The following is a 26,255-nucleotide window of genomic DNA, read 5'->3' on the forward strand; positions in this document are numbered from 1 at the left end:
CACACTTATCTCCCTGCAAATCAGCATCTCTCACCCTGGACACTCTCACACTATTCATACACTCCTCACCCAGCATTCACTAACCGCTCACACTGCACTCTCCCTAATCCTGCTCATCCTCCAAATCACACACCACTCACGCTGCCCCAACATCGCTCACCTTGCACTCATGCACAACTCAAATTAATAGCACCCATCTGCACACTGCTCACCTTGCACTCACACATCTCCGTCTGCACTCACACTGCTCACATACCTCTCACCCTGTGCTCACACATCTTCCACACACAACTAGCGTCATATTTTGGTATACACCGAACACTCACATACAGCTCACCCAGCACTCAGACATGTGATTTCTGAACCCACAAGAACAAGTAATCACAATAGCCTTCTGCCACTATGCGACCTACAGCTCACAAAGATTTTAGCAGCATGTACATTAACCCACTAACTGACTGCATCATGCCAGGCAATTGTTTAACAAATATATTTTTCGCATACTTAAAAATCCAATGGAGTGTTTGTTTTCCAAATATTTAACCAGTTTTTGCAGCACCGGAAAAAGGGAGGCCGGAAATATGAAGAGACTATATGTACGAGTTTAATTGGAAATATTAGACAATTATATTTTAAGTGTGATCAGAAATATTGGGTAATGGCATTTTTCCCTGAAGCTGCTGCAGAATTTATTTTCAAAAAAGTGTTTTTCTATTAATCTATTAGTAATTATACTGTTGGTATGATATATACACAGTCATGCTAAATGAGGATTTTTATTTTTTTAAGGAGTATTTGGTGCCTCTATACTAGGCAATAGTAAAACAGCTTATATATATTTTGTAATGACAAAAGCGTAGTAAATTAAAGACACAACCAAACAGACCATTACAGCTGTGAAAAATAAACGTCTCATGTACTTACTTGTTTTGTTTTTAATTCACGGCGGTAAGCCAACCCAAAATAAGTATTACAAATGTTAAGTTATCTCAACCACCACATGTGTCAATGAGTAAATTCACTGCTTGCCAAGGTCCCTGGACAACATCTGTACTGTAAACTACAGAGATTACACACTGCCCACAGTAGACTCATTATACCCTTCGTATGGGAAAGCTTAGCTCATGATCCAGGGCTCAATCCCCAGATAATTCCACATACCGGTCATCCTCCATGCCAGCCCAGGTCTTGCTGCCCCTCCAGTCCACACCTCCACCACATTCCCCTCACACCCCACAACCCCAGCACTGTATGGTACTGTTAACCACAAAAAAGAGCTCAGTCTTGTGTCTTATGTAATTTTTGGTGATCTACAGCAAAAAACAAAACAAAAATACACAAAATCACTTCTGACATTTTACTGACATTGCGCGAAAAAGACATTGCCTTGAAAGTATTATGAAAAGAGACAGGCGTTGCTAATTTACACTTGTAGCATAACCTGTTGGAAGACAGCAGCTCAATTGAAGGGAAAACTAAGCCAGTCCCACCCTCTCTAGCTCGCATTCACGACTTTTCTACCCATGTCCTGTAGCCAGGACACCTCCAGCCCTAATTTCCTAATTTAATTATATACATTACCATCACCCCCTTCCTTCAAAACTACTGTTTGACCTCTTAAAAAACTTGCATCGCACTGGTGGCGAGGACAACTTTTCTCGAGTATTTCATCTTCAGGTGGTTTAAAGTTCGCTGGTAGGAATTGTAAGAAATGTACACTGCTATTGAGGGCTTCTGACTCACCTTCATGCAATTCTAGAGCTCTCACCAACACCAAATAAACAATATAACAATTTCACTCACGCCCACAGAGGCAATTCAGTTAAAAGGAAGAGCACCTCCTTCATATCCATGAATGTTAGTTCATTAACTGTCAAAGGAGGGTCTCTGGTTCACTAACTAAGGAATGCACAGTTTCCAAAGATCTTCTGTCACACAATACTTTGGAATGTATCCTCCATTTGATAAACCCAGTTAAATTTTTGGGAATCACTTAATAAAGAATGTAAGTAAACAATATATTTTCATTAGTTTCTCTTTTTTCTTTCTTTTCGCTTTCAAAGTATTCTATTTTTCATTCAGTTTCACTAATTAAGTCCTCCTAAGCCAACATATATTCACAATATTTTTTCCCCTTAATAATTAGCAGAATGGAAATACCATCGCCGAACGTCTAGGACATATTGTTAGGTGTCAAGGATAACAGGTTTTCATGTTTATTCTGTCCACTGAATAAGTAGGCTCTAGGTCGTATAGCACAAATCCTTTGGCTACCAGTAAACTGTATATATAAATCAATTGGGGGGAGAAAGAAGGGCTTGTGACCCACTCAGCTTCTTTTTCTCAAATGGCAAAATATCAGGTAGAGAGTAGATCACTGGTCCTGAAAGAACCAGGGTAACCATAAACCGTACAGCGTACTGTTAAGAACCCCTCAATCACGTTTTTTGCAGGTGGGATTCAGCGGTATATTTGGTTATCCGCTTCGTGCTTGACAACGTGACAGCATCTTCATTGGGTTAATGAATGCTTCCTCCACCCGGAGGTTTTTCCTCTGGTTTTTTCCGGGTGGAGGAAGCATTCATTAACCCAATGATGATGCTGTCACGTTGTCAAGCACGAAGCGGATAACCAAATATACCGCGGTATCCCACCTGCAAAAAACGTGATTAAGGGTTTCTTAACAGTACGCTGTACTGTTTGTTTACCCTGGTTCTTTCAGGACCAGTGATCCACTCTCTACCTGATATTTTACCAGTAAACTGTACCACAGAATGGTTCTGTGAAAAAGGATTGTCAGCCACTAAGGCACGATTTACCTTCATATGTACAAGTTGTTCAAACCTGTATATATTAATCCATTTATAAAAAAGCCTTCATTATTAGTGTGTGCTCTGTAAAGAAATGCAGCGCGATCAGTTTGCATGAAGCAGTAGTTCTAGTATAAAGACATGCACATGTTTGCACAATTTAACAAGTTGACGCCATTTAGAATGCTCCCTTATCATATGAAATACATCCAGCGCCTGAAACGCAAGACTGTTTGCTTTCAAAATAAAATGCGCAAGAAAACATTTGCAACTTGAAAACAAGGTTTCTTACACTATTGTGCCACTTTAAATTCTATCTCTCTGAGGTATCATTTGGTAAAACATGTTTGGTGCATGCTAATATTTTAAAGAAATACTAATGGTGAATAAGTGTAAAACCATTGTGGTAACATAAAAACAAATTAGAGGCTTGATTTTTAAATCAAGTCACAAAAGTGCACCTAAAGGTTTATGAGTTTGCATTGGTGTAGTTCTTTCAGGAATTCACAATAGTTTTCAAATGTAGGCTTGGAACCTGTGCACCTAGCAAACGTTTGTGAATTCCATTCTGCATACTCAAACACATATGCTCGTATATCTGCTCATCTGAAAATATGCAGACGATTGCAAATTCAATTTCATGTCACACTTTTTAAACCCCCGAAAACGTTGTACTCCTTTTATCAAGAGTAAATTCCAAACCTTTCCCAGTGCAGGAATTGATTTCAGAGGGGTTGGTAAATACCCTAAACATTTAAGTGTGTGGGTGTGCGCAGACTCGCATGGCATTCCAAACCTGGAACTATAACTTTCTAGCCATTCTATGTAAATTTGCAGAGAGGTGGCAATCAGAGTCTTGATGGAATCCAAACCCTGCTATGATATGTGCCCTGGCGTCAGCAGAAAGGTTATCATAGCTCTGATATGAAAACGTCAGACCAAATCCCCTCCTCATGCATGCACCCGGACATGCAGTCTCGTTGGTGCTCACATGAAGCCTGTTCAGTGCTCCTCGACACACAAGCAAGGTTTTAATCCTTTGAGTCTGCCTCCCCTAGGTATTTACTACTGAAGTCATCTTGTCTCTTTCTCTCCATCCAGAGTGGATTACTACCTTACACGCAGTCCCAGACCGACCTCACAGAGCTGCAGGCTGAGTTGGATCAATGGTCGAGCAGAATAAACCGACTGTCGCCTTGTATAAATCTTTTAATTTGGAGGAGGGAGCTAATAATTACTTACCATATGTGACTTATGTACAGCATCGTTTTGACAGATGCTGTATTGCTATATATCCCCGGGACACGAACAGCACTGACCGCCCTACATTAATCGATCCCGCTACCAATACGGTTCTTGGAAGTAATCATTCCCTATCAGGGAGGAAGAATATTTTGTGTAATATTAGGTCACTATCTAAGCACAGTGCAGAAGTTTGGGACTTAATTTCTTCTAATCAACCCGATCTGTGTTACCTCACGGAAACGTGGTTAAAACCACATTCCACTCCTGCTATAACCTTGGAAGTCCCAAGTGACTACAAAATAGTGAGATTGGATCGCCCTACTGAATTAGGTGGTGGGATCGCTATTGTGCATAAGCAAGAAATCAGCATATCGATAGTAGAAGAAATAGGTACCCCAGAAATTGAATTATTAATTTTTAAAATAACACTGTCCCCTAAAGAAAATCAAAGGCGCCCTAGTATACCGACCTCCTGGACCATGTAATAACTTTTCAAGTTTGCTGATGGAGCTACTTGCCCCACATGTCAATAATGATAGTAAGTTTATCTTAGTAGGAGATTTTAATGTACACAGCGATAAGCTGGACTGTGGTGAGGCTCAATCCTTACTACTTGACCTATCCTCACTAGGCCTTATAAAACGTAACTCTGGGCCCACACATCAGGCAGGTCATACCCTTGACTTGATCCTTTCCAACTTTTCGTTGGTCTCCTGTCCTCCTGCGAGACAGGTCAATTGGACAGATCACTATATTGTTGAATTTTGCACTCCTTACCCTAAGTGCACTTCTTCACGTCCCTTTTTATTACCGAGTATACGTAGACAGTGGCACAAAATTACCGACACCACTTTTAAAAACAACTTTTATTTTCCCCCTTTTTCTTTTCAAGCAAATATTGATTCGGCTATCAAAATTTTTGAAAAAGCCACCAAGGAAGCTATAGACAAGATTGCTCCTCTCAAACAATTTACACCTAGACCGGCCAAGAAACAAGAAATTTGTTTTTCTGATCATCTAAGGACATTAAAACTAAATGCCAGGAAACTAGAAAAGAGGTGGAGAACTTCTCATTTGGTAGAGGATAAGAACAAATATTGGGACTCACTATCCACATACCATAAAGCCATTCGCATTGCCCGTAAGACTCACATCGCAGCACAAATCACAGCTGCAGGGAACTCTCCAAGGGTCCTTTATCAATTTTTACAAACTTTCATTAAACCGGTAGCATGTGAAACCTCTGAATTAGCCTCTCAACAGCTGTGTGATGATAGTTCATGCTTCTTTACTAACAAAATAGACACAATCTATGATAAAATAGTTTGTGCCAATAGAAGTTCGTCCACAGATACAGTATTCTTGAACATAGATTCTGAATCCAAGCAGAACAAATTCATGCTACACTCTTTTCCTCCTATCTCTCTACAAGAAACATCTTCACTAATATCACAGATCAAAAGTGGCAGCCCAGATGACATCATCCCAGCTAGGATTATGCCTGTCCTGACTGAACAGCTCTGCCCCACGATTGAAAGGTTGGTGAATCTCTCCCTTGGCTCGGGTACTGTCCCGAGAGAGTGGAAACGAGCTCTGGTTAGACCTATTAGGAAAAATACTACCATCCCGTGGTCCGAATTAGCCAATCTTAGGCCCATATCCCTTTAACCATTTCTAGGGAAATTGATTGAAAAGCATGTGAATCACCATCTGTCTAATTACATAGAACTCGCTGGCGGCCTGGACTATTCTCAGTCAGGGTTCAGGCCGAAACATAGTACTGAGTCCACTCTTCTGTCTGTCACAGACGATCTTCATATGTACCAGGACAAGGGCTTCTCAGTGATCCTGGTCCTTTTGGATCTATCAGCAGCGTTCGACACCGTGTCACACACCATTCTTATTGACCGGTTGTCGAACGCTGGCATCAAGGACAAAGCCATTGGCTGGCTAAAGAGCTTTTTATCCGATCGTTCCCAGAGAGTCATCATGGATACGTATCGCTCAGCGGAGGTTGAGATCTCAAAAGGGGTGCCACAGGGCTCTTGCTTAAGCCCAACACTTTTTAATATCTATGTGGCACCCCTGGCAAGAGTGATGCGTAGCTATGGTTTCATCCCAGTATCATATGCTGATGATACTCAACTCCTCTTCCCTTTTAAGACTCTCTCCGCTGAAGTAAAAGGCTCTTTCTCTGCCGGCATGAAGGCGGTGGCACATTGGATGTCCTCTAACTATCTTCAGTGTAATGTCAGCAAAACTGAAGTAATGCTTTTTGGTGAAGCCAAAATATTATGGACCCCTGATTGGTGGCCACCCGATCTGGGAGCAGTTCCTGAACCCAAACAGGTTGTGAAGAATTTAGGGATTTGCCTAGATGGGGACCTACTATTTCTACAGCATGTCAACTATATTTCAGGAATATGTTTTCATACTATTAGCCTGTTACGCAAAGTTTTTCCTTTACTACCCGACTCCTTCAGGAGAACCCTGGTTCAAACTTTGGTTTTAAGCCGCATTGACTACTGTAATGGCTTGTTGCTTTCTGCCAACGAAGGTGTGCTGGCTAAGCTTCAGGTCATTCAGAATACGGCAGCCCGTCTTGTCCTTAACGCTCCGCCGAGAACTGCTTCCAAACCACTTTTGGAGCAATTACACTGGCTTTCAATCCGCCAGAGATCAAAATTCAAGATATGCTGCTTGATTCATAAATGTCTCAATGGACAAGGGCCAATTTATCTTCAAAATAAATTTGTTCCCTACGTTCGCTCAGGTCCAGTAACAGCCTTCTTTTGGCGATTCCCCGTGCAAAAAAATCTAGACATGGGAGTAAAACACTATCTATTACGGGTCCTACACTATGGAATAGACTTCCCCTCTCTCTGAGACAGTGTAAAGAACACCTCACTTTCAGGAAACTCCTGAAAACTGTACTGTTTAAAAATAAGATCTAGCCCCTTTTTATTCCTCTGTTTTACCGGCTCCTTACAGCGCAGAGATACTCCATTCGGAGTTGATTCCAGCGCTATACAAACCTGCAAATAAAATAAATAAATAAATTGCTCATTACCTAGTCGCATTCCCAAAAATGAAGTCCCGCCCACCCGATATGGTACCATGCCCCTGTGATAACTGAAAATAACAAAGCACATTGCACTTTCTATTGTTTTTTAACTTTTATCACAATATTAGGTGTTATCTTAAACCATTGTTTGCTGCTCATAATATTCGGTCACACAATGTAGCAATGACATTTTTGGTGACACTAGACGATCCTTTAACAGGTTATAATGTTGCTTTGTTTATCCTGAAATCGATTAATGCGAGGAAAAGTATGTTATAGTGTAACAAATGAACCGACTTAATAATGGTTACTATGATTATATGCTTTTAATTCTATTCTTAGATGTATTATTTTTGCTTGTACTTTTATGGCCGTTTTCCTTGATAGCCGAATACAGATTTAAATTAATGAATGAGTCCTTAAATCATAATGAAAATATTTTTCGGTTAAATAAAAACGCACTCTACTATTTGCCAAACTTTGAAATGGAGACTGGAAGAAAGACAGCTATTCTTGCCGTGAAATAGGTTTAATCTGATTAAAAATAATTAGGGCTCCCTGTTCTTTGGTATTTATTTTTTCGACATTTACAACTGTATTTATTTATTTTTTGCTCATTTGTTCTGTATTTTTCCATTTTTATTTTATGTTTTCTGTATAATTGTAGCTGCAATGGGTATTTTTCCACATTTAACTGATAAATGAATATTCACAGTTTAATGTCCAAAAGGTTTCAGCAGTATACAGTGCAATAGCGTTATCAGAAAACACATGCATTGTAAAATAGCACAAATAACTGTAGATCTGCACTCTAAGCTGAATTAGGAACTCTATTGTCTTTTTTCATCTCCCCTACTGCTCAATCTGTACACCTACTCACCTGGCCCTCATGATTGACAATAGAAAAAAAGAAACCAAAAAAGGCCTATGTTCTGTATTTTTGGTATTTACAAATAAATACAAACAGGAAAATAATCAGTTTTTTGTTTGTATTTATCTGTAAAATCAGTATAAACAGAAACAAAATAATATAAATACGTGCCATGTAAAGAAAGTCCCACCACAAAGAAGCTCACATCACCACCCTGAGCGTCTTTCACAAAGATGCCGGCTCAGTCTCAACACAAGATACCCTTTCACCTCTGGCACTGAGATCTCCTAACTACAGGGTTTAACTGAGATACACGCACCTCAGAGATTTTGCGGTCGTACTCTTGCATGAAGGAATCCACCTCAGCCTGCAGCTCTGCGGGTTCGGTCAGGGACTGTGTGTAGGCAGTAATCCACTCTGGACGGAGAGAAAGCGACAAGATGGCTTCAGTAGGTAGTACATACCTAGGGGAGGCAGACTCAAAGGGTTAAAACCTTTCTTGTGTGTCGAGGAGCACTGAACAGGCTTCATGTGAGCACCGACGAGACTGCATGCATGAGGAGGGGATTTGGTCTGACGGCTAGACTGCCGACTTTGGAGCTGGGAAATCAAGGTTCGAGCCTCGGGGTTGACTCCACATCCTGCGATTCTGAGCAAATCACTTAATCTACCCGTGCCTACCCAGAAAAAATATATATGAATGTGTCCTTGTGTAATGTAACTGGTGGCCATGAAAAGCGCTCCAATACCTTCGGGTCGAGTTTGCGCTATATAAATCTACAAAAAATAAAATAAAAAAATACAAGTATATCAAGTGGCTTTATTTAACTGTAAGCATTTATATAGTGCAGAGCCTGCTCTGGAGGTCTATTGAGTGCTCTGCGTTATACAGCTCTATTAAGTGTTGAGTGACAGCATTTGCACAGTGCATATAAAAACCCCATGGGACCTATTTCCATGACCATACACTGGATGCACGGATACAGGTTCCATAGCTCAGGGGGCTGAGATGGGGATGAGAGAGATCGACTAAGAAGAACATTAGTAAGGCAGTGGGGGGATGGGGAGGGGATGTGGGGGGGGGGGAAATCGACAGGGGTCTCTGGTACAGGTGTACAAGAGCATTGAGGATAGTACTCCTATAAGTGTAAATTCGATATTGTAAATTCGATATTGTATGTGCACAGAGGTGTCCCTCTCTTACATTTGTGTTAACAATACATAAAGGTCTCACCACTCCCTGGGGGTTCAGTTTACTCACTTTGAACGCCTGTAAGAAGCGGTTTCCCCTTTGACATCACAAGAGGTTCTTGCTGAACTGAAGTCCTGAAGGCATGCACACCAGCACGATTTCTGAAGACTACATATGCAAACCTAAACCCCTGGGATTAGATGGAAAGTTAAAGATGAGTTGTTAAAGAACCTCTTAAAGAAGAAGACAATTCTAGACATCTTTTGTATATCACTCACCGGAACCTGCTCGTGCATGAAAAACTTGGACTCTGGGGCAGATTGAGTCTCAGGAGGACCTGGCTTCTCCTGAAGTTCGACAGACTGAACAGGGCCAAACTGAGAGCAGAGTCGAGAAAGACATTTCTGCAAAAGAAGGCAAGGACATTCTCCGTTACAGTAGATGGCGGTGGCTTTCCCAAACACATCCTCTCCTTTGATGAACACATACCTTCACAGGCTGCATTCATCAGAAGCTTAAGAACATGTATTTTTGGTTTGTTTTAGGGGGAATAAAAGCCTTAGAAAAAACAGAGCTACCAAGCAATTATGTTCTTATTGGTATCCCAGTTAGAAATCTGTCACAGTTACAACACTTTTGATAATTCCCATGAAATCACCATATACAGCATAACAGAACCGGTACACTGTCCATCTGAAGTGTGTATTGTTGCATTTCATTTTGCATGAGATGTTCTGAGAACAATCTGATAATCACTACTAAAATGAGAGCTTAGCATGACCAAGTGATGCCCCAGTAATGTAGTGGGGAGGAGGAACTTTATTGTTTGATTAATAAAAATCATTACAATGGTAAACATGCATCAATAAGAATAATAATAAAAACATGAATCGATATTTTCCTTCTTATTTAAGAATCTTCCCAGGAGCGGCCAATTAGTCAGTTTGCATCGTCACAGTGAATTGAAAGATAGAGTTCATCTATAAATGAATAAAATATCTAAAAATCTATGTTTGTTGATATAATAAAATATTGACTTCATCTAGGCGATACAACTTCATTGGGAACAAACAGAAGACAGTTAGGGGACATAGTTGGCCCTTCTGGTTTAACGTCTACTAGGGCCACAGAACAGGACCCTAATCGTTAAGAGTAAGTGATTAATACCACTGGTGGCGCAGTTCCAATAATATGGTAAAATCCCTACATGTAGTAGTTTGAATGATCCTGGGGTGCGCAAGAGGGCAAGAAGTGATCCGTATGAAGACGGCTATGGTCAACTGCTGTTTAGTGGAGCAGAGGACTTGATGCTCCCTTTTGTGGTTGACCGTTGTTTGCTTGCTGGCTCTCTCCGATTGTGAATCTTCTTAATGCTCTTGTCAAAAACTTTGTGAACCGGATGTTGAGCAGTGAGTTATCCGGGTTCATTGATGCAAGGATAGCTTGTCAGCACGTGCGAATGCCAAGTTTATTCCATTCACTCTTTAACAAGATCTTCCGGTCGTTGAGTATTTATTTATTTAGTGTTTTCTATAGCGCGAACATGACCCTGTGTAGGGTATCAGAGCGCTTTACAGCTGAATTTCGGTGAAACAGAACCGAATACGTTATAAGTCATTAGATGCCTACCAAGTTTAGAACAGAGCATTAGGCAGCAAAAGATAATATATACACATATTGAATTACCATGAGTAGTTTAAAGTAAAAGACTACATTTTGAACATGTATATACAGGCCCATATAAGGTTAGTGAGCAGCTAGCGGGCACATGGAGTAGTCATGATAGGTTTGTAGACAGTGACAAAGATTTTGCTCTATGTACTTATGGGAGAAATTTCCTCATATAGAATGCTTTTGCTTCCTTTTTGAATGCCGTGATGAAAGGAATTCTTCTAATGTTAGGGGGGATAGCGTTCCAGATTCTTGGAGCTGCCCCGGAGAATGCTCTATCATAAGTTCTTTTCTTACAAAAGCGAGCCGGTTTCAATAGAAGGTGTGCATGGCTCCTGGAAAATCGGCACCCTCCTGATAGCGTGAGTTTTTTTGCGAGGTAAACTGGAGTTTTGTGGTGTAATGCTTTGTGCGTGATGCATGCCAACTTGAATTGAATTCTTGCTTCGAGGGGCAGCCAGTTAAGGGCTTTCAAGTAAGGGGTGATATGGTCGAATTTTTTGGATCCACATGTAAGTCTTGTGGCAGCATTCAGACATGCTTTCAGTGGTGCTGTTGAGATCTTGGGGAGCCCGGCCAAAGTTGTGCAACCATACTCAATCCTTGATATGACCAGTGCCTGAACTGCTGTTTTGAGATCTGTTTTATTTAGGAATGGTTTCAGTTTCCACAGGTAACTTAAATGGAAACGGGCGTTTTTTGCCATTGAGTTAATGTGTGCTAACATGTTCAGGTTTTTGTCCAGAGGAATTCCCAGAGATTTAGTAGAGTCGACAATCTTCGGAGTACATTTTAGAGCAGTGATAGTGTTGGTCCATTCTACTATATTTGATTTGCTTTTTTGGGGTGTAATCAATAGGAATTCTGTTTTCTGGGGGTTTAGCTTCAGGTGGTTAGCCGTTAACCATTGGATGGTTCTCGATAGTGCATGGTTCATGGTCTTTATCTCTTCAGATGATGTGACCTTGATGTACAGCTGGGTGTCATCGGCGTACATGTGGAAAGAAATGTTCGCTTTTTGTAGTATATCCGTTAGTGGTTCTACGTATAGGTTGAATAGCGCCGGAGATAGTGTTGACCCTTGCGGAACTCCGATATTGTTGCTGGTTGGGCCTGAGAGGGTTTGGTTGACTATGAATTTTTGCGATCTATTCTCGTGAAAGGATCTAAACCATTTAAGGACAGTTCCCTCTAGACCCATTCTGTTTTTCAACCGATCGACTATTTTTTCATGGTTCACCGTGTCGAAAGCCGACGACAGGTCCAACAGGATAAGGAGACATGTTTTGTTATGGTCGAGTGCCAGTAAAGCGTCATCTACTATCTGCAGAATTGCTGTTTCTGTACTATGGTTTGGTCTGAAACCGGATTGGAAATCATTTAAAAGATTGAATTTCGAAATATGAAGACTCAGTTGTTGTTGGACACATTTTTCCAGTACTTTGGCTAGCATGGGAATATTTGTTACTGGTCTGAAGTTGTTAGGATCAGAAGGGTTCTCTGTAGGTTTTTTTAAGAGGGGAATGACTTGACCAGTTTTTAGGCAGGCCGGTAATTGGCCTTGTGACAATGAAGCGTTTATGACCTTTGTCCATGATGGGATTAGCAGGTGGTTTATCACAGACCAGCACTTTGCCGGTATGGGATCGTTGTAGCGATTGTTAGGTTTAGTGGTTGACAAGATCTTCGCAATGTCTAGTTCGCTGACCGGCTTAAATCCGGACCACTGAGCATTGTTTTTTGGTTTTTCTAATTCTTGTTGATTCTGCTGTTCCATTGAGAAGTCCTTATCTCTTTCAATGTTTTCGGCTGCTTTTTTGAGCTCCCTCTCCAGTGCGTTTGCTTTGTCTGTAAAGAAAACGGAGAAGTCTTCACTATTCAAGGTTGTATTTGTGATGGTTGGTGTCGATTTGGCAGATTTATTTGATTTATCTTTTAGTAGATCGAATAATTTCCTTGGTCTGTTTACTGCATTATCCAGTTCTTTCCTGAAAAAGTCTTTCTTAGATTTTAGAATGCTTTTATTGTAAGCTTTCCTGGATTGTCTCAGTTGGGTTAAGTGGGGCGACGAAGGGTGTTGTCGCCATTTACGTTCTGAGAGTCTTAGTGACCTTCTTTCTTCATTAAGGGCGCCGTTGAACCACGGGTTTTTGTCTTTGTCAGAGATTCTATTTAGTTTAAGTGGGGCTATGTCCTCGATAATGCTTGACATTGTCTTGTTATAGTGCAGCGTGAGGTCATTGATGTCAACCATGCTCTTAGGAGGCTGCAAGTCTATTTCACAGCGCGCTGCTGCATTTTCCAAGTTAATTCTTCTGGTGTCCCGGGTCCATTTTTTTGGTTTAATAGATTGTGCGGTTGATTTGGTTTTTCTGAAGGGAATAACGAACGAAATTATGTGGTGGTCAGACCAATCACAAGGGGTGATTACAATTTTCTCGATCGCTTTCTCTTTTGCTAATATCCAATCTAAGGTGGAGCCTTTAGAGTGGGTAGGGAGTTGACATCCTTGAACTAACGCTTGCTCTTCCAGGAATGCTTTAAACAGTGCGATCTGACTATCAGAGTGATCCTCCCAGTGAATGTTGATGTCTCCTAGGAAGATATCATTGGATTGCAGATTAGAGTTGGTGGTTATGATTTCTATCATCTGGTCTATGAACATGTTCTTAGTACAAGGTGGGTGGTAGATTGCATGTAGTTTACAGGTTTGGTTATCTGCCGATCTAAGTGACATCCCCAGATATTCACACGATTCTAAGGGGTCAGCCTATATTTTTGTGATGGTTTTGTCGGATCTGTGTATACTGGCAATGCCTCCTCCCATTCTGTGACATCTGTCCTGTCTCAAAATCCGGTAGTTCGGTGGAACTAATAGGTCTAAGCATGGTGAGGACGAGTCAGAAAGCCATGTTTCTGTTAAAATGGTTACGTCAATTTCCTGGTTTAGTATGAGGTCAGCTATGTCAGCTGCGTGTTTATTCGCTGAACGACTGTTGAGTAGTATGGCCCGGATGTGTTTTTGGGAACTGATCGTAGGCAAAATAATCTTTCCTGGCAGTAATGGTACATTCTTTAGGTTGCTAGCGCTTATCCTTCTATTGTTTGACTTTGAAGTTCTACCAGCATTCGTTGGGATAGTTTGGATAAAGCTCTCACCTATCGACGTGGGAATAGGGTCATATGTAGACAGGATGGATAATATCTCACTGTCTGTCAGATAGTTAAGTTGCGGCAGAGGGCGGAAAATTCTGTTTGCTGCCTCCATAGGGGTGGAACGGCGTTTAACTTGTGTTTCATACGAGGAATTCTGAAGATCCTCCATTTTAGTGAGCCATTGTTCGGAAAGGTAGAACAGGTTCTTCATATCTCTAATAGCGAGAAGCATGGCTTTGTAAGTCTTGCTAGATTGAACACTGAAAATATTAGATTCCCTAATGGTTTGATGGGTTCTAATCTTTTCCGAGTCTAATCTGAGTTGGGCATTAGTGGGCGGTTGTGTAGGTACCCCTAACGGGGGTTTAGCTTTGTATATCTCTGCCGGATCTATGCATGATATTTTGTGATTAGAACAGATGCACGGACCCCTGTGTCGGTCACTTGTGGGACTCTCCCGTTAACTTGTTCAACAAGTGTTGTTCCCGATCTGCTAGCTGTTCCCAGTAGCGGGTTGGAACAAATGTTAAAGGTGGGATGGGAGCTAGAGTCAAAGGGTATGGTACCTAGTGACCGCTGAGTGCTGCGGTACCCTTCTTCTGACTTACTAGTTACGTGCTTTAGTTGTTGGGTCTCATCATTGGTGGAAGTGCATTCACATGCCAACTCAAGATCCGACTGTTGGAGTTCTATCTCCCCGGATGTAGGATGGGAGCTAGAGTCAAGGGGTAAGGTGACTAGTGATAGCTGAATGTTTAGCCCCCCTTCTTCAGACTTACTGGTTTCATGATTCAATTGTTGGGGCTCATCATTAGTGGAGTAATGTGGGACAGAGACATGCCACATGCTCAATTGTTTCCTTGCTACTCCCACACCCTCTGCACATTACATTGGTGTTTACGCGTTGCCAGCTCGGCAGATTGCGCAAGAATGGCCATTCGCCCATTCTGAGGGCCATGAATATTTTTCCACAGCATGGAGTAGGTGCTTTGCTGACCCCTCCGCACAGGCGCACAATGATCTCCCCCCCCCCCCCCGACCCTGTTTGAGTTAATAACCCTCATCCCCATTCCCCGTATTGCCGCATAAGCGTAGGGAGCAGCTTGCTTAACGGCTGCGTTTCCCGACTGGATTCCTGCTTTATCACAAGATAGCAAATGGTGGTTGCGCTGTCTGGCATCCCCGGGGCGCTGCCCTGCTTTGCGTGCCCTGCTCTCAGACGGTGGAGCGGCGATGACCCACCTGCCCTGCCAGGGATGGGTGCGCCAGACGCTCGCAGTAAACTCTTGTCGAAGACGCGCAGCGTTGAGGGCTGGGCATGCCCCGATGACCAGCGGATTGAGGGATACAGCGCTCGGGGACTGGGCGTGCACCACACAACGCGCACATGGACCCGAATACGACATTGCAGGCTAGAATTGCCTGACTTAAGTGCAAGGTTTTTTTTTTTCCTCTTTCTGCCACAGTGGGCTGTGCGGGCGCACTGGCGCCGCGCCCGGCCCGCGTTGCGGATATGGCGCTGGTGCTGAACCGACAAAGGGGCCCCTAAGTCGGAGATTCTTAACGATACTCTGCACAACTTTAGATGGGGCCTGGGCGGGGGCTGCGGCGCGGGCTGAGGCGCGACGCCGACCCTGCTGCCGACACTGCGAATCAGGAGCACCCAGCACACACAAACAACAAAACAGACCTACCACTTACTCCGGTGCGCGTCCAAGGACTACAGCAATGCCCCCATGTGCAACGCCGCCGGACCCCCGGGTTGTCGGCTGAATGGCTGTGTCATATTGTTTGAAAAGCATTTACCTATTACATAACTGCTTTGACACCATGGATGGTGCATGTACACTATATGATGATGCAACTGTGAATAATAAAGGTTTTCCACAAAAAAAAAAAAATAATGGAGTAGGTGCTTGACAGATATGGGGCCACAATCCCTGGCTTGAACCGTGATACAATTGCCCAGGTATGCTTACGTTGGACCCTATCCAAGTGGAAGGACCACTAATGTAATGTAGTGCTTTTCCATCTGAGTACAGTCGGGTCTAGCTAGGTAAGCCCCCAGTAGCACTTGTGGTGGTCTCAGACTTCTGAACACCAGCATATATACAGTGGTAGACAGAGATGGGTGGACTGCTGTTGTGGGGTACTCCGGGTGGTGATTTAGAAGGTGTAGCTGGTATGGTGGCCACCACTAAGCTAAGCAACACAAGCCTCAATGTTTCTTTCCACTCTCCGAGGTATGCATAGAAGGAGGGTAAAGCCTGCCAAGACACTAGGTCACAGAGCAGTATGGCATTTGTAAGATTAACTGAAATGTAAAAAAAATTCATGCTCCATCACTTCTTCCAGAGATTATTCAGGCTGGAATCGGGTGGGCTAGCAACTTTTGGTCAGGTCGACTCTTACCCTTCGTTGCACAGACCTTGTATTCCTGACTCTGAATGCACCCAGTGCCTTTGCAATGCACCTAGACACATGTAAAATGTGCTATAGTCAGATCATACATTCATCCATTACAGACACACTTTACTGCCGGAGTATCATTTTTCCGTTCATCGTTAGCCCAACTCTGCTTTTCTGGAAAAAGCATATGCTTGACTTAACAAATTACCCATTACCCTGTTTCCCTCTATATGGTTACCTTAGGCAGCTATTTAAGTTTACTGAGAAAATGATCCCCAGGCTGCCCAATTAGAGTTTCCCTTTGTTTGAAGGCAGCCAGACCTGGTTTCTGAAGAAATCACAGACTCCTATTTTTCAATGTGGTACACAGTAGACCGGAAGGTTAACATTACGACTAATGTGCCGGTTGTGGGAGGCCACTTTTGGAATAGTGCGCCTACTTCTGAATGACTCCGCTTTTTCTGGAGGGAACATCATCAAAAAATACAAACACACCCCTGGAGTTAACAGTAAGTTAACCAGCACTGGCAAAGCCAATAGGTCTTGCCTATGCAAAAGCTATTGGCTTTCACAAAGTGTTTTAGCCATGTTATACACCAACGTGGCTGCTGTTGACATAGCTCAAAGATAGTGGAGTGGTGTAGCGTAGAGTGGAATAGAGTGTCATACAGGGAGTTGCGTAGAGTGGCACAGAGTGAAACAAGAGTGCTGTAAAGGGTCAAGGAGTGGCCTGGAGTAGCGCAGTGTGTGGGAGAGGGGCGGAGTGTGGTAGAGGATCAGAGCGGAATGTGGTAGAGGAGCAGGGCAAGGGGCAGAGTGTGGTAGAGGAGCGGGCGAGAGGCGAAGTGTGGTAGAGGAGCAGGGAGAGGGGTGGTATGTGGTAGAGGAGTGTGGTAGAGGAGCGGGAAGCGCAGGGGCCGTGTCGTAGGCGTGCAGGGGCCGGGCCGTATGAGTGCAGGGGCCGGGCCGTATGAGTGGAGCGGCGTGCCGTAGACAGGAGTGTCATAGAGTGGTGCATCGTAGAATGAAGTCTTGTAAAATAGAGTGGAGTAGAGTGTTGTAGCGTAATGTGGAGTATGCACTGGGTTTTCAGTGGAAATGACCATTACATTTGCACAGACAGTTTTACTGATTCAGCGCACAAGCGATAATATGGAAAAATGTCATCACATAGTGTATTGATTTGTTTTAAAATATTGGTTTCCACCACGCTTCAGAATTAGAAAAAAAAAGTCTTCATTTGTGCTTATTTAATTCTAATATTCTGAAATATCTGCACATTTAATTTACAGACATTTAAATTGTGTTGTGTGCTAGAAAAAAAGCTTTTTCAATCAGAGCAAGATTGTCACATAAATCCCCTCACTTTGAAGTCAGAGAAAGAAAAGTAAACACCAAGCTCTCTCAGGAGACAGAGCCTGACATTTGACCTCGATCTTTGAACGCACAGCAAACGTGACATGATAAGAGTAAGATTTAAATGCCTATTTACAGAAAATGAGCAATTGTGGAAGATTACAGTAAATAGTATATGCTCTATGGTAGGGACTAACTCAAGCTGAACCTCCTAAAAAAAATAAAGCCAGCAAATAGAAAGCAAGCAAAAATGAGTTACAAAACACAAACCCAATGGTAAGAAATAGGCAGAATGCACTTCCAGGGAAGCTTTCAGAATGTCCCCAACAGGTCATTAGGAAACCAGATAGCTGCACTGTCTGGTAGGCTTAGACCTAAAAATGGAGGCTAGTTTAAACAACCAGCTCTTTCAGTATAGCCTTAAAATTCAAAGAGTGCTTCCTTTTGGGCTAAAGAGATAGCAGTAGGAGAGATACAAGGGATATATTCTTGTGCATTAAAAAAAAAACCAGTACATTTTCAGCTGAAGCAACCCCTAGAAATTACATTGGGGGGAGGGGTGTACAGATTTAGGAGCAACAGGCAGGACATCACCAGTAACAACCCATAACAGGGCAATGGAGAGGAGCACAGTATTAAGTGCTCAGAATAAGAGACTGGGCTAGGGAGAGGGGAGGTCAGGAAACGGAGGTCACAATGAGCCCGGAAGTGCTGGGGGAATCAGGAGTAACAGAACCAAATATTTACTAACAACCGTGAGCACCTGGATATGTGGTACCAGGAAAAGTAATACAATGATTTACCAAGGCCTCAGAGAGAGAGTGCCAATGCCACAATGGAACCATGTTTGGTTTGTGTCAGGAGCAGCAGGGAATGGACGAATAGAGTCTTTCTACTGGTTTTGATAGTAAGAGTCAGCATAAGGAGCAACCATTATTCGGCATCAGGTGCAATACTTTCCCAAATAAGCAGCATATAGATTGTGACACATGGAAAGATCACAAGTTATCTGTCAGCAGGATCTGCATTGATTTTTTAGCGGAAGTCAGATGTCTTTAATTTGTCATTCAGCAACAGCAGCTAATTATTTTTATGAGAAAATAAGGTGCATTATATACCCATTTGATGTGTGATCACTCACCTGTGTGCAGTACGGGGGAACGTTAGTGATGAAAAGGGTCCGGTCCTGCGGACGTGTAGGGTCCAGGTCCTGACGTACTTTGTGCTCCTTGATGTACAAATAGTGCTGCGAGCGAGAGGTTGCTGAAAACTTCAGAGGGAGGGCTGGAAAAAAAAAACAGAAGTGGCAATACAGAGGGGAAAGAGAAGCAAAGAAACCACAAGGATGGGTCATATCCTGACCCCCAACACCACCCTCTGAGACCTCCAGTTACTCTATGGCCTTGTCTTGGTGTCCTGGGGGAACTCAGCAGTTCATGGGAAGTAACCGTAGAAGATACTGCCTTTAGCACGGATGACTCATTGCAGCAACACATATTTGTGGCGTTTATGGGTTAATTGTGGGGTTTTCTTTTACCATTTAGACCAATGGTCAATGTCATCCTATTTAGGTGCTTTACACATTCTCAGATTTTTTTTGGGAGGAGGAGATGGGTGTATGTGCAGTATTAACGCTGTTCATTTACTCCTAGTTGATCAAAGTAAAGAGATTTCCATGGACGTACAATATATTCATATAACATACAATGTCAGGCTCTTTGCTTCTGTGGCTACAGATTAAAGGCTGGAACTCAATGGATTGCAGAAGGTCCCAGCACATAATTCTTCTCCTTCCTTGCTTATAAAAGAGAAAGCGAGTCCGACCTAACTTTCATTGTTCAGGGTGGCAATAAAAAGCTCACAAGAGTTTCTAGTTTGGTTTAACGTGACTATCGGGCATCCGTCAGTCGTGTCCAGTTTAGCACAGTTCTGACGGGAGACATTGCCTGGTGGTCTAGTGGGCTTTCTGCCTTCCGCCGGAGAGGCAGATTGGAGGAAACCATCCCCTATCTGTCCCCAACTATAGGGGGGTGGCAGAAAGACTGTGCGCGGTTACTTTAGTGGGCTGGGTCTAGGCCCGATGCCTAGGAGGGCTGCCCCCACCCATTTAGCACAAAAGAAAAATTCCTGGTGTTAAGTGGGCTTTCTATCTCCCCTGGGGCAGAAAGACTTTTGAGCTGGGATGTGGGGTGTATGGGGGGGGGGGGGGGGGGGGGAGAACTAGCCCTTTGCCTGAGGGCCCACCCACCCTCTATATACATTGCCTGGTAGTCTAATGGGCTTGGAAGAAGATACCTACTATATGCCACAGAAGTGGTGCAGAAAGACTGCTGGGGGTTATTTGGGGAGGGGTGGGAGCTAGGTCCAATGTCTGGGAGGGCCGCCCACAACCACTTAACAAAAAAAGCAAGGAAAAAACCCAACCCCTGGTGTCTAGTGGCCATTTTGATCTAAGAACCTCCAATCTGTACTGTTTTTTTAGGTCACGCCTGGCGTGGGCTGCGCACATGCGCAGTCTCGCTGGCGAGTTTTAATGTTTTATGGTATTTTCTGTAAAGGGCTTCAAGCCCCGCGCCTCTTTTCCATTGGCCGGCGTCACCGTTTATGCTAAACAGTGGCCAGCCATTGGAGAAGAGCTGTTCATGACGTTTTCCTTCGGCTTTTTGAGCCGTCCCATTTGGACAGGCTCATCTGCCTTCCGTGCGTTGCGAAAGCTTTCTTATCTTTATGGGGCCATGTGTTTAAACAGATGGCCCCATAAAGACAAGAAAGCTTTCACAACGGACGAAAGTGAAAGCGGACTGTGCTGGTTTAGGACTTGTGCCCTGGTGCAGCTGGTGAACAGCCTGATCTGCGCGGCAAGGAGAGGCGGCTCTACGTAACGGAAGTCACTTTGCATCACCCGCCCTTCTTCACCTGGCGCAGTGTCCTCGGTGGTGCGGGAGTACGTTTTAATTCTAAACAAAATATATCTTCCGTGTATCATATATGCATTGTGACTTCTGATTTTTGTCCTTCAGTGAACAAATTATTGCCAATCTTCTGCAATTATTTTTTTTTTGGGGGGGAGTTTTAGGTCGCGTCAACTAGACACGAAGGAATCAGAGTGCTTTATATGAGCACCAGTTGCGTTACAGATAGATATATTCATTTTAGTTAGGAATGGGGAGACTAAGTGAATTGCCCAGAATCACAGGATGTTTGAACGTCTCTGCTGAGACTCAAACCAGATTCCCCTGCTTCGAGGTAGTTTGTGTGGGTGAACAGGCCAAGTATGCGAGGGTGCTGCACCTGAGACAAACCGGCAAAACACTGCACAGAGAGGTACAAAGAGCACAGGCACCCTTCCAGTCAAACAATTAAACACAACAAGTACAGAGGCCAGTCTGAGTGGCCGGCGGCATAGGTCAAGCTGCACTCATGGAATGGGCAGAGCGTCCCATTCTATGCTGGGGACAGAGTGAGCGGAGGTGGGTGGGGGGCGGATTTAGGCTCCATGGGGGTATGGGTGGGTTGTCACTGAACACGTGTTCTCTATTTTTCACAAGTTTTAAGAGAGCGCTCGGAGTCTCCTTGGTTACTTCAGAGCGCCAAGTGAGAGACAGGGCAGTGATCCCCTAATGTGCTCTTCGAATACCTCCTCACATTGCGGGTGGCTGTGGAGTGGTGGACGCCATTTCCTTTGAAAAGCAATTGTCGCAGTGGGTGCCACAATAATAAAGGACACGCCTTGTATACCTGAGACACACAACACCAGTGACCCCGTGTGTTATTGCTAAATAAAAACAGGAGGCTCCATGCAAGAATAACCCTGCTACAAGACACATTCAACCGTGTCCCTGTCGAGCGTTACGGCCAGAGCTGCCACTTCGAAACTGGGGATCCGGGTTCGAGTCTTGTCATCGGTTCAGCAGCTTACGATTCTGAGCAAATTATTTGATAACTCCCCACCTCAGAAAAACTGAATGTGCCCTTGTGTAATGTAACCTGCTTCTGACTGCAACAGTTTGACAGGAAATGTCTGGAAATGTACTTGTGTGTTCTCTAACATTGCTCCCAGTGGGAGCCATTTTGCGGAGTCAGTGTTGAACTGTGTGTCCTAATTGGGTGTGTGCTGCAATGTACAAAGAGAAATAAAATAAACAAATATGAAACGCACGAGATGCACATCCGCCAGCGGTGTATTCTATGTAACCAGTGCGCATTATTACATTTAAAGGGCCTCTTTGCGGGGCTCTAGTTTTCTAGTTCTAAATGGTTCAAACAAACCCAGCTACGTCAGGTGGGGCTTCGACAGGTACGGAAATACCGCAACTTGTAGTTGATTCCATTTGTACATTGGGACTGCTTTTAATGCCCAATGATGTCTGTTGGTTCTAGTTGCCACCTTGATTTAATACGCATACTTTATATTGTGTTTTTATCGAATCGACATTTGTGGTTCTGAATAAAACACATAGAAGCCCCAGTTGGATGCACATAAAAACGATGGCATGGAATGTCTATTAGGTTTAATTACATCTGACCAGGTACTTCAGAAATTGAAGCAAACTTTCAGCCCCAACAGATCTATAGGGGGCAGCAGCCATTTTATGGCGACTAGAGACTTTCCATTGAGTCATACAACAGACCTCCCTTTTGTTTCTAAATATTACTCTATATTTTCATTGGGAAATTTTACCAGGGCATTTATTTCTATCGCAACAAACGTATTTTTTTTTCTTTTCAAAGAAACACCGGAGTTTAATTAGTATTGATTCAAATTTATACAAAGCCTCGAAGACCTTGGACCTTCTGCAGTAACATTGTTGAGATAATAGCAGAAAACCATTAATAACAGTAGTAGCAAGTACATTTGTTTATAGCGCCGATTGCCACAGATTTGCCGTTTCAATAGGCTGCAACCAGTGCTTTAAGTGGCCCGGGTCTCACCGGTGCTGAGCAATGGCAGTTTTTTTTAAAGTGGCTTCGAAACGGGTCTCTTTTGGGCTCTATTTTGTTCCCTGGCATGGGCGTTCCATTTTTTACGGACTACAGACAGCAGGCACATCATTAGCACTGCTCAATTCTTACCAGTGGAGACGTTACAGCATGACGTCATGCCAGTGAAGGGAAATCCTTTAAAGAGTCTTTTTCTCTCTGGATTTCCCTTCTCTTTTTGAAACTCAGGAGCAGCAACATTGTCGTGGCGTCACCAGGGCTTTAAGTGGAAGAGTTTTCAATATTATATACAAGCCTTAGTTGCTGCTTACTTATCTTACACAACTAATAACCATTGACAAAGCCAATAGCCCTGACTTGTTGTAGGTGTGATTTTTTTTGTTGTATCATATATCTGGATGCAATGAGAGAAACAGCAAAATTCAAGTCGGGCGGCACACTAAGCTAAGTACAGATTTTTAGCTGACGTGTTTTTAAAGGTAGAGGCAATGGCTGAGGTAGAGGCAATGGCTAGATATTTGCAGGATCTGCATCACGACACATCAGGAAGATCGTGAAGGGTAGGTGCGGACATCGCAAATACTAGTGGTGTCAAGATTATTTGTTGCATGCCTCCCAGTAACACCACACACCCAAGTCAACCCCATCTGACACTACTCATCTCTCCACCGTATTGTATGCATACCACATCCCCCCACATCCTCCATCGCTTCCCCATTTAGGGTTTCCGCAATTCTCAAACAAGCATTGAAAATGCAATAGGTCTTGCCTTTGATTAAGTTAAAGCCATTTGCTTTGCTAATGGTATTGTATAGCAAATCAAATGGCTTTAACTTAATAAAAGGCGAGACTTATTGCATTTTTAATGCTTGTTCATAGGTGTTACTAGAGGGGCATTACCTCATTGAGCACTGATGACGTAGAGCCCGGCAGACCCTGAGGGCAGACACTAAAGTCAGTCATTGTTTATAACTGGAAAATACTTTCTCAGGAAGGCGAAACAGGTCCGGGCTCTGGCGACTTGGGGGAGGGGTGTGTGAGGGGTCATGGGGGACTCTGCAGCGGTTAGCAAGAGCAGGGAAGGAATTGGGGACAGATAACCCTAGAATGTGACAGACAAGAAAACATAGGTCCAGTGTCATTGCCCCCCTCCCCGGCTGCTTACTCTTAACCCAGCGCAGTCTTCAGCTTTACACATACCCCACACTACTACCCCTTCCTCCCAGCCTCCCTTTCAGACCTCATTAAATTCATTCAGGGTTATTTCCGTGTACTCTCTTGGGATATCCAACGTAGTCTCGCTCTATAATTGATGTGTTTATATTGCCAGGAATGTCTAGGCGCTTCACCAAGTTTGCAGAAAGACTAATGGCGGCAGCAGACATGGTGCGTAGTACAACCATCCGAGGACAATGAAAGGCTGAGCCCATCACGCAGGATTCCTATCCGTAGTTCAGAGGTTACACGTAGATCGCTGCTGCTGAGCTTTATCCCTCTGAGCTATATCAGGGGCAGGTTAACTCAAGACAGGGACAGTTCATCAGGCTCACAGGCGAGTTTCAGACATCCCAGAACACATCTACTCTGCTCTCCCGAGGCGTGACGTTGCCTGAGACATCCCAGCCCAGGATCGGTGTTCAGGGGGCCCCCATAACACGCGTGCCCACTTTAACGCAGGTGTGCTGCAATTTGAGGCAGCCCGAGATTGTCTAGTGCTTATGGGTCTCGAGTACATATATAACCCAGGGTGCTGCCGCCTGAGACAGCATAGAGATGGCCTAGTGCTTAGGGGGTCTCCAGTACACATGTACCCTACTCTTCTGAGGGGTGCTGGTGAGCGAGACAGCCTAGCCCCGGCCCGGTGCTTAGGGTGAGCCCAGCACACATGTGCCCCACTCTTCCAAGGGGATGCTGGGCTGGCCCGGTGCGCTGCGTGCTTGTCCATAATCCCCCATTGTGCACTGCTTAAAACAAGCGCCCTTCAGTGAAAGCACGTGTTGGAACAATCGGAGATGCCTGTTCAGGTTTCCTGCCTGTACTCCTGGCTCTGCCTACCCCAGACCCTGTTCCCAAGCACCCCCATCCAATAGAAGGAGTCCTTTAATGTGTAGGTTATATCGCACCAGTGGGGCTTTAATCCGACTATACGGGCCAGTCTCTAATCAGCCCAGTGGGGCAGTTAAAAGATGGGGTTGTGCGCCCCTAAATTGTAGTGTTTTCAGTAGAACCGTGAGGTCGGTACAGTGAACCTCCGCTGGGTAGGTCCGTGGGCGCGGTGGTAGGACCAAAGCAGGGCACACGCGACCCGTTATCCTTCGAGGTAGAGAGCTAGAAGTCTGTCCACATGGATAATAACACACACCGTGAAATGTTCACAAGGGGCAGATGCAGTCGAGGAACTGCAGGCGCTTTAAATTTAGAACGCCTACCTTTTGGTACCACGGAACCCACAATCCGCATAGTCGCAAGGCGCCTGGAGGTCAGCCGCGAGCGCTGCTCGAGAAATCTAAGCCGCCAATCCCCGCCTTACTCATTCCCTCATGTATTTACTCTTTCAGTCACAGTTAATCATTCACCCAATCTCTGAATCCCATTCAGCCACGCACCACTTATTCAGCCATTCAACCTTTTCACTTACGCACACACAGTCACCCCAGACCATTAACACACACCTTCACTCCCTCACATTCACTCACATAGCGTCAGTCGCATGTTGTCGCAGCCAGTTATACTCCCCTGCTCTTCATTTTTTGTTACCGTCTCATATTAAAATATATTTAAGTGACGTGACTTGATTTTGTAGTTTATAGCTTGTTCATATGTTTTGATTGCATCTTATTGTAAGGCCCCCGGAAGCTGCACTCACAGCGCTAACTGTGATGTGTGTGCTACGGACACTGGGTCTGAAGCTGCCCTTAGGCACTCTGTGCCACACTGAAACAAACTAATACACATATATATGCGCGTGCACATAGGCAGCATACATAATTTATATACGCTCACGATACATACATGAACTCAAATACATTATATATTTATATAGCCTCTAACACACGTCATACATAGGCAGAACCTGAAAGTATCCAACGCACATATACACTCGCTCACAATTACCTACAGACACGTCCCATATATACACACTCGCACATTGGCGCGCACACACACGCGCAGTAAAAACAGACGGACCGGGACAGTCCTGTATATGTCCCAGTCCATGTATGTTTTTACTCTGTGCTATATGTGTATAGCACAGAGGTTCGCACCGTTAGGCACAGAGTTCATCTCTAGGGACAAACGGACACAGACGTTCTGCTAAAATATTAGATTTAGATCTGGAAACAGGGCCGCCTGCGCCCCAAAAGCTCTGGTCTCTCTTGGGAGATACAGACCAGCACTGGAAGCTAGAAGTGTGTAGGTATTACTTGTTTTCTGTCTTTTCACAAAGAGGTGCTGGCATTTGAGCTTTGTTTTTAGGTCGAGCCTAGGCCCAGACAAAACTGTGGCATAGAAAATAGGTCTTGCTTTTGGGACCTTATAAGT

At 43.9% G+C, this 26,255-nt stretch overlaps 1 protein-coding gene across 1 annotated transcript in view; it reads right to left on the minus strand.

The window, feature by feature from the left end:
• RRP7A (ribosomal RNA processing 7 homolog A) overlaps window positions 1-26,255 on the minus strand; it is a 72,221-nt gene that overhangs the window by 24,076 nt on the left and 21,890 nt on the right. The window contains exons 2-5 of the mRNA XM_085600066.1: window positions 18,916-19,058; window positions 9,461-9,586; window positions 9,252-9,372; window positions 8,310-8,407 (exon numbers count right to left, since the gene is read on the minus strand). Of these exons, the coding sequence (XP_085456192.1) occupies window positions 8,310-8,407; window positions 9,252-9,372; window positions 9,461-9,586; window positions 18,916-19,058 (488 nt within the window). The remainder of the gene's footprint in view (window positions 1-8,309; window positions 8,408-9,251; window positions 9,373-9,460; window positions 9,587-18,915; window positions 19,059-26,255) is intronic.

This window comes from Triturus cristatus, chromosome 4_2 (genome assembly GCF_964204655.1).
Source record: "Triturus cristatus chromosome 4_2, aTriCri1.1, whole genome shotgun sequence".
Taxonomy (NCBI): Eukaryota; Metazoa; Chordata; class Amphibia; order Caudata; family Salamandridae; genus Triturus; species Triturus cristatus.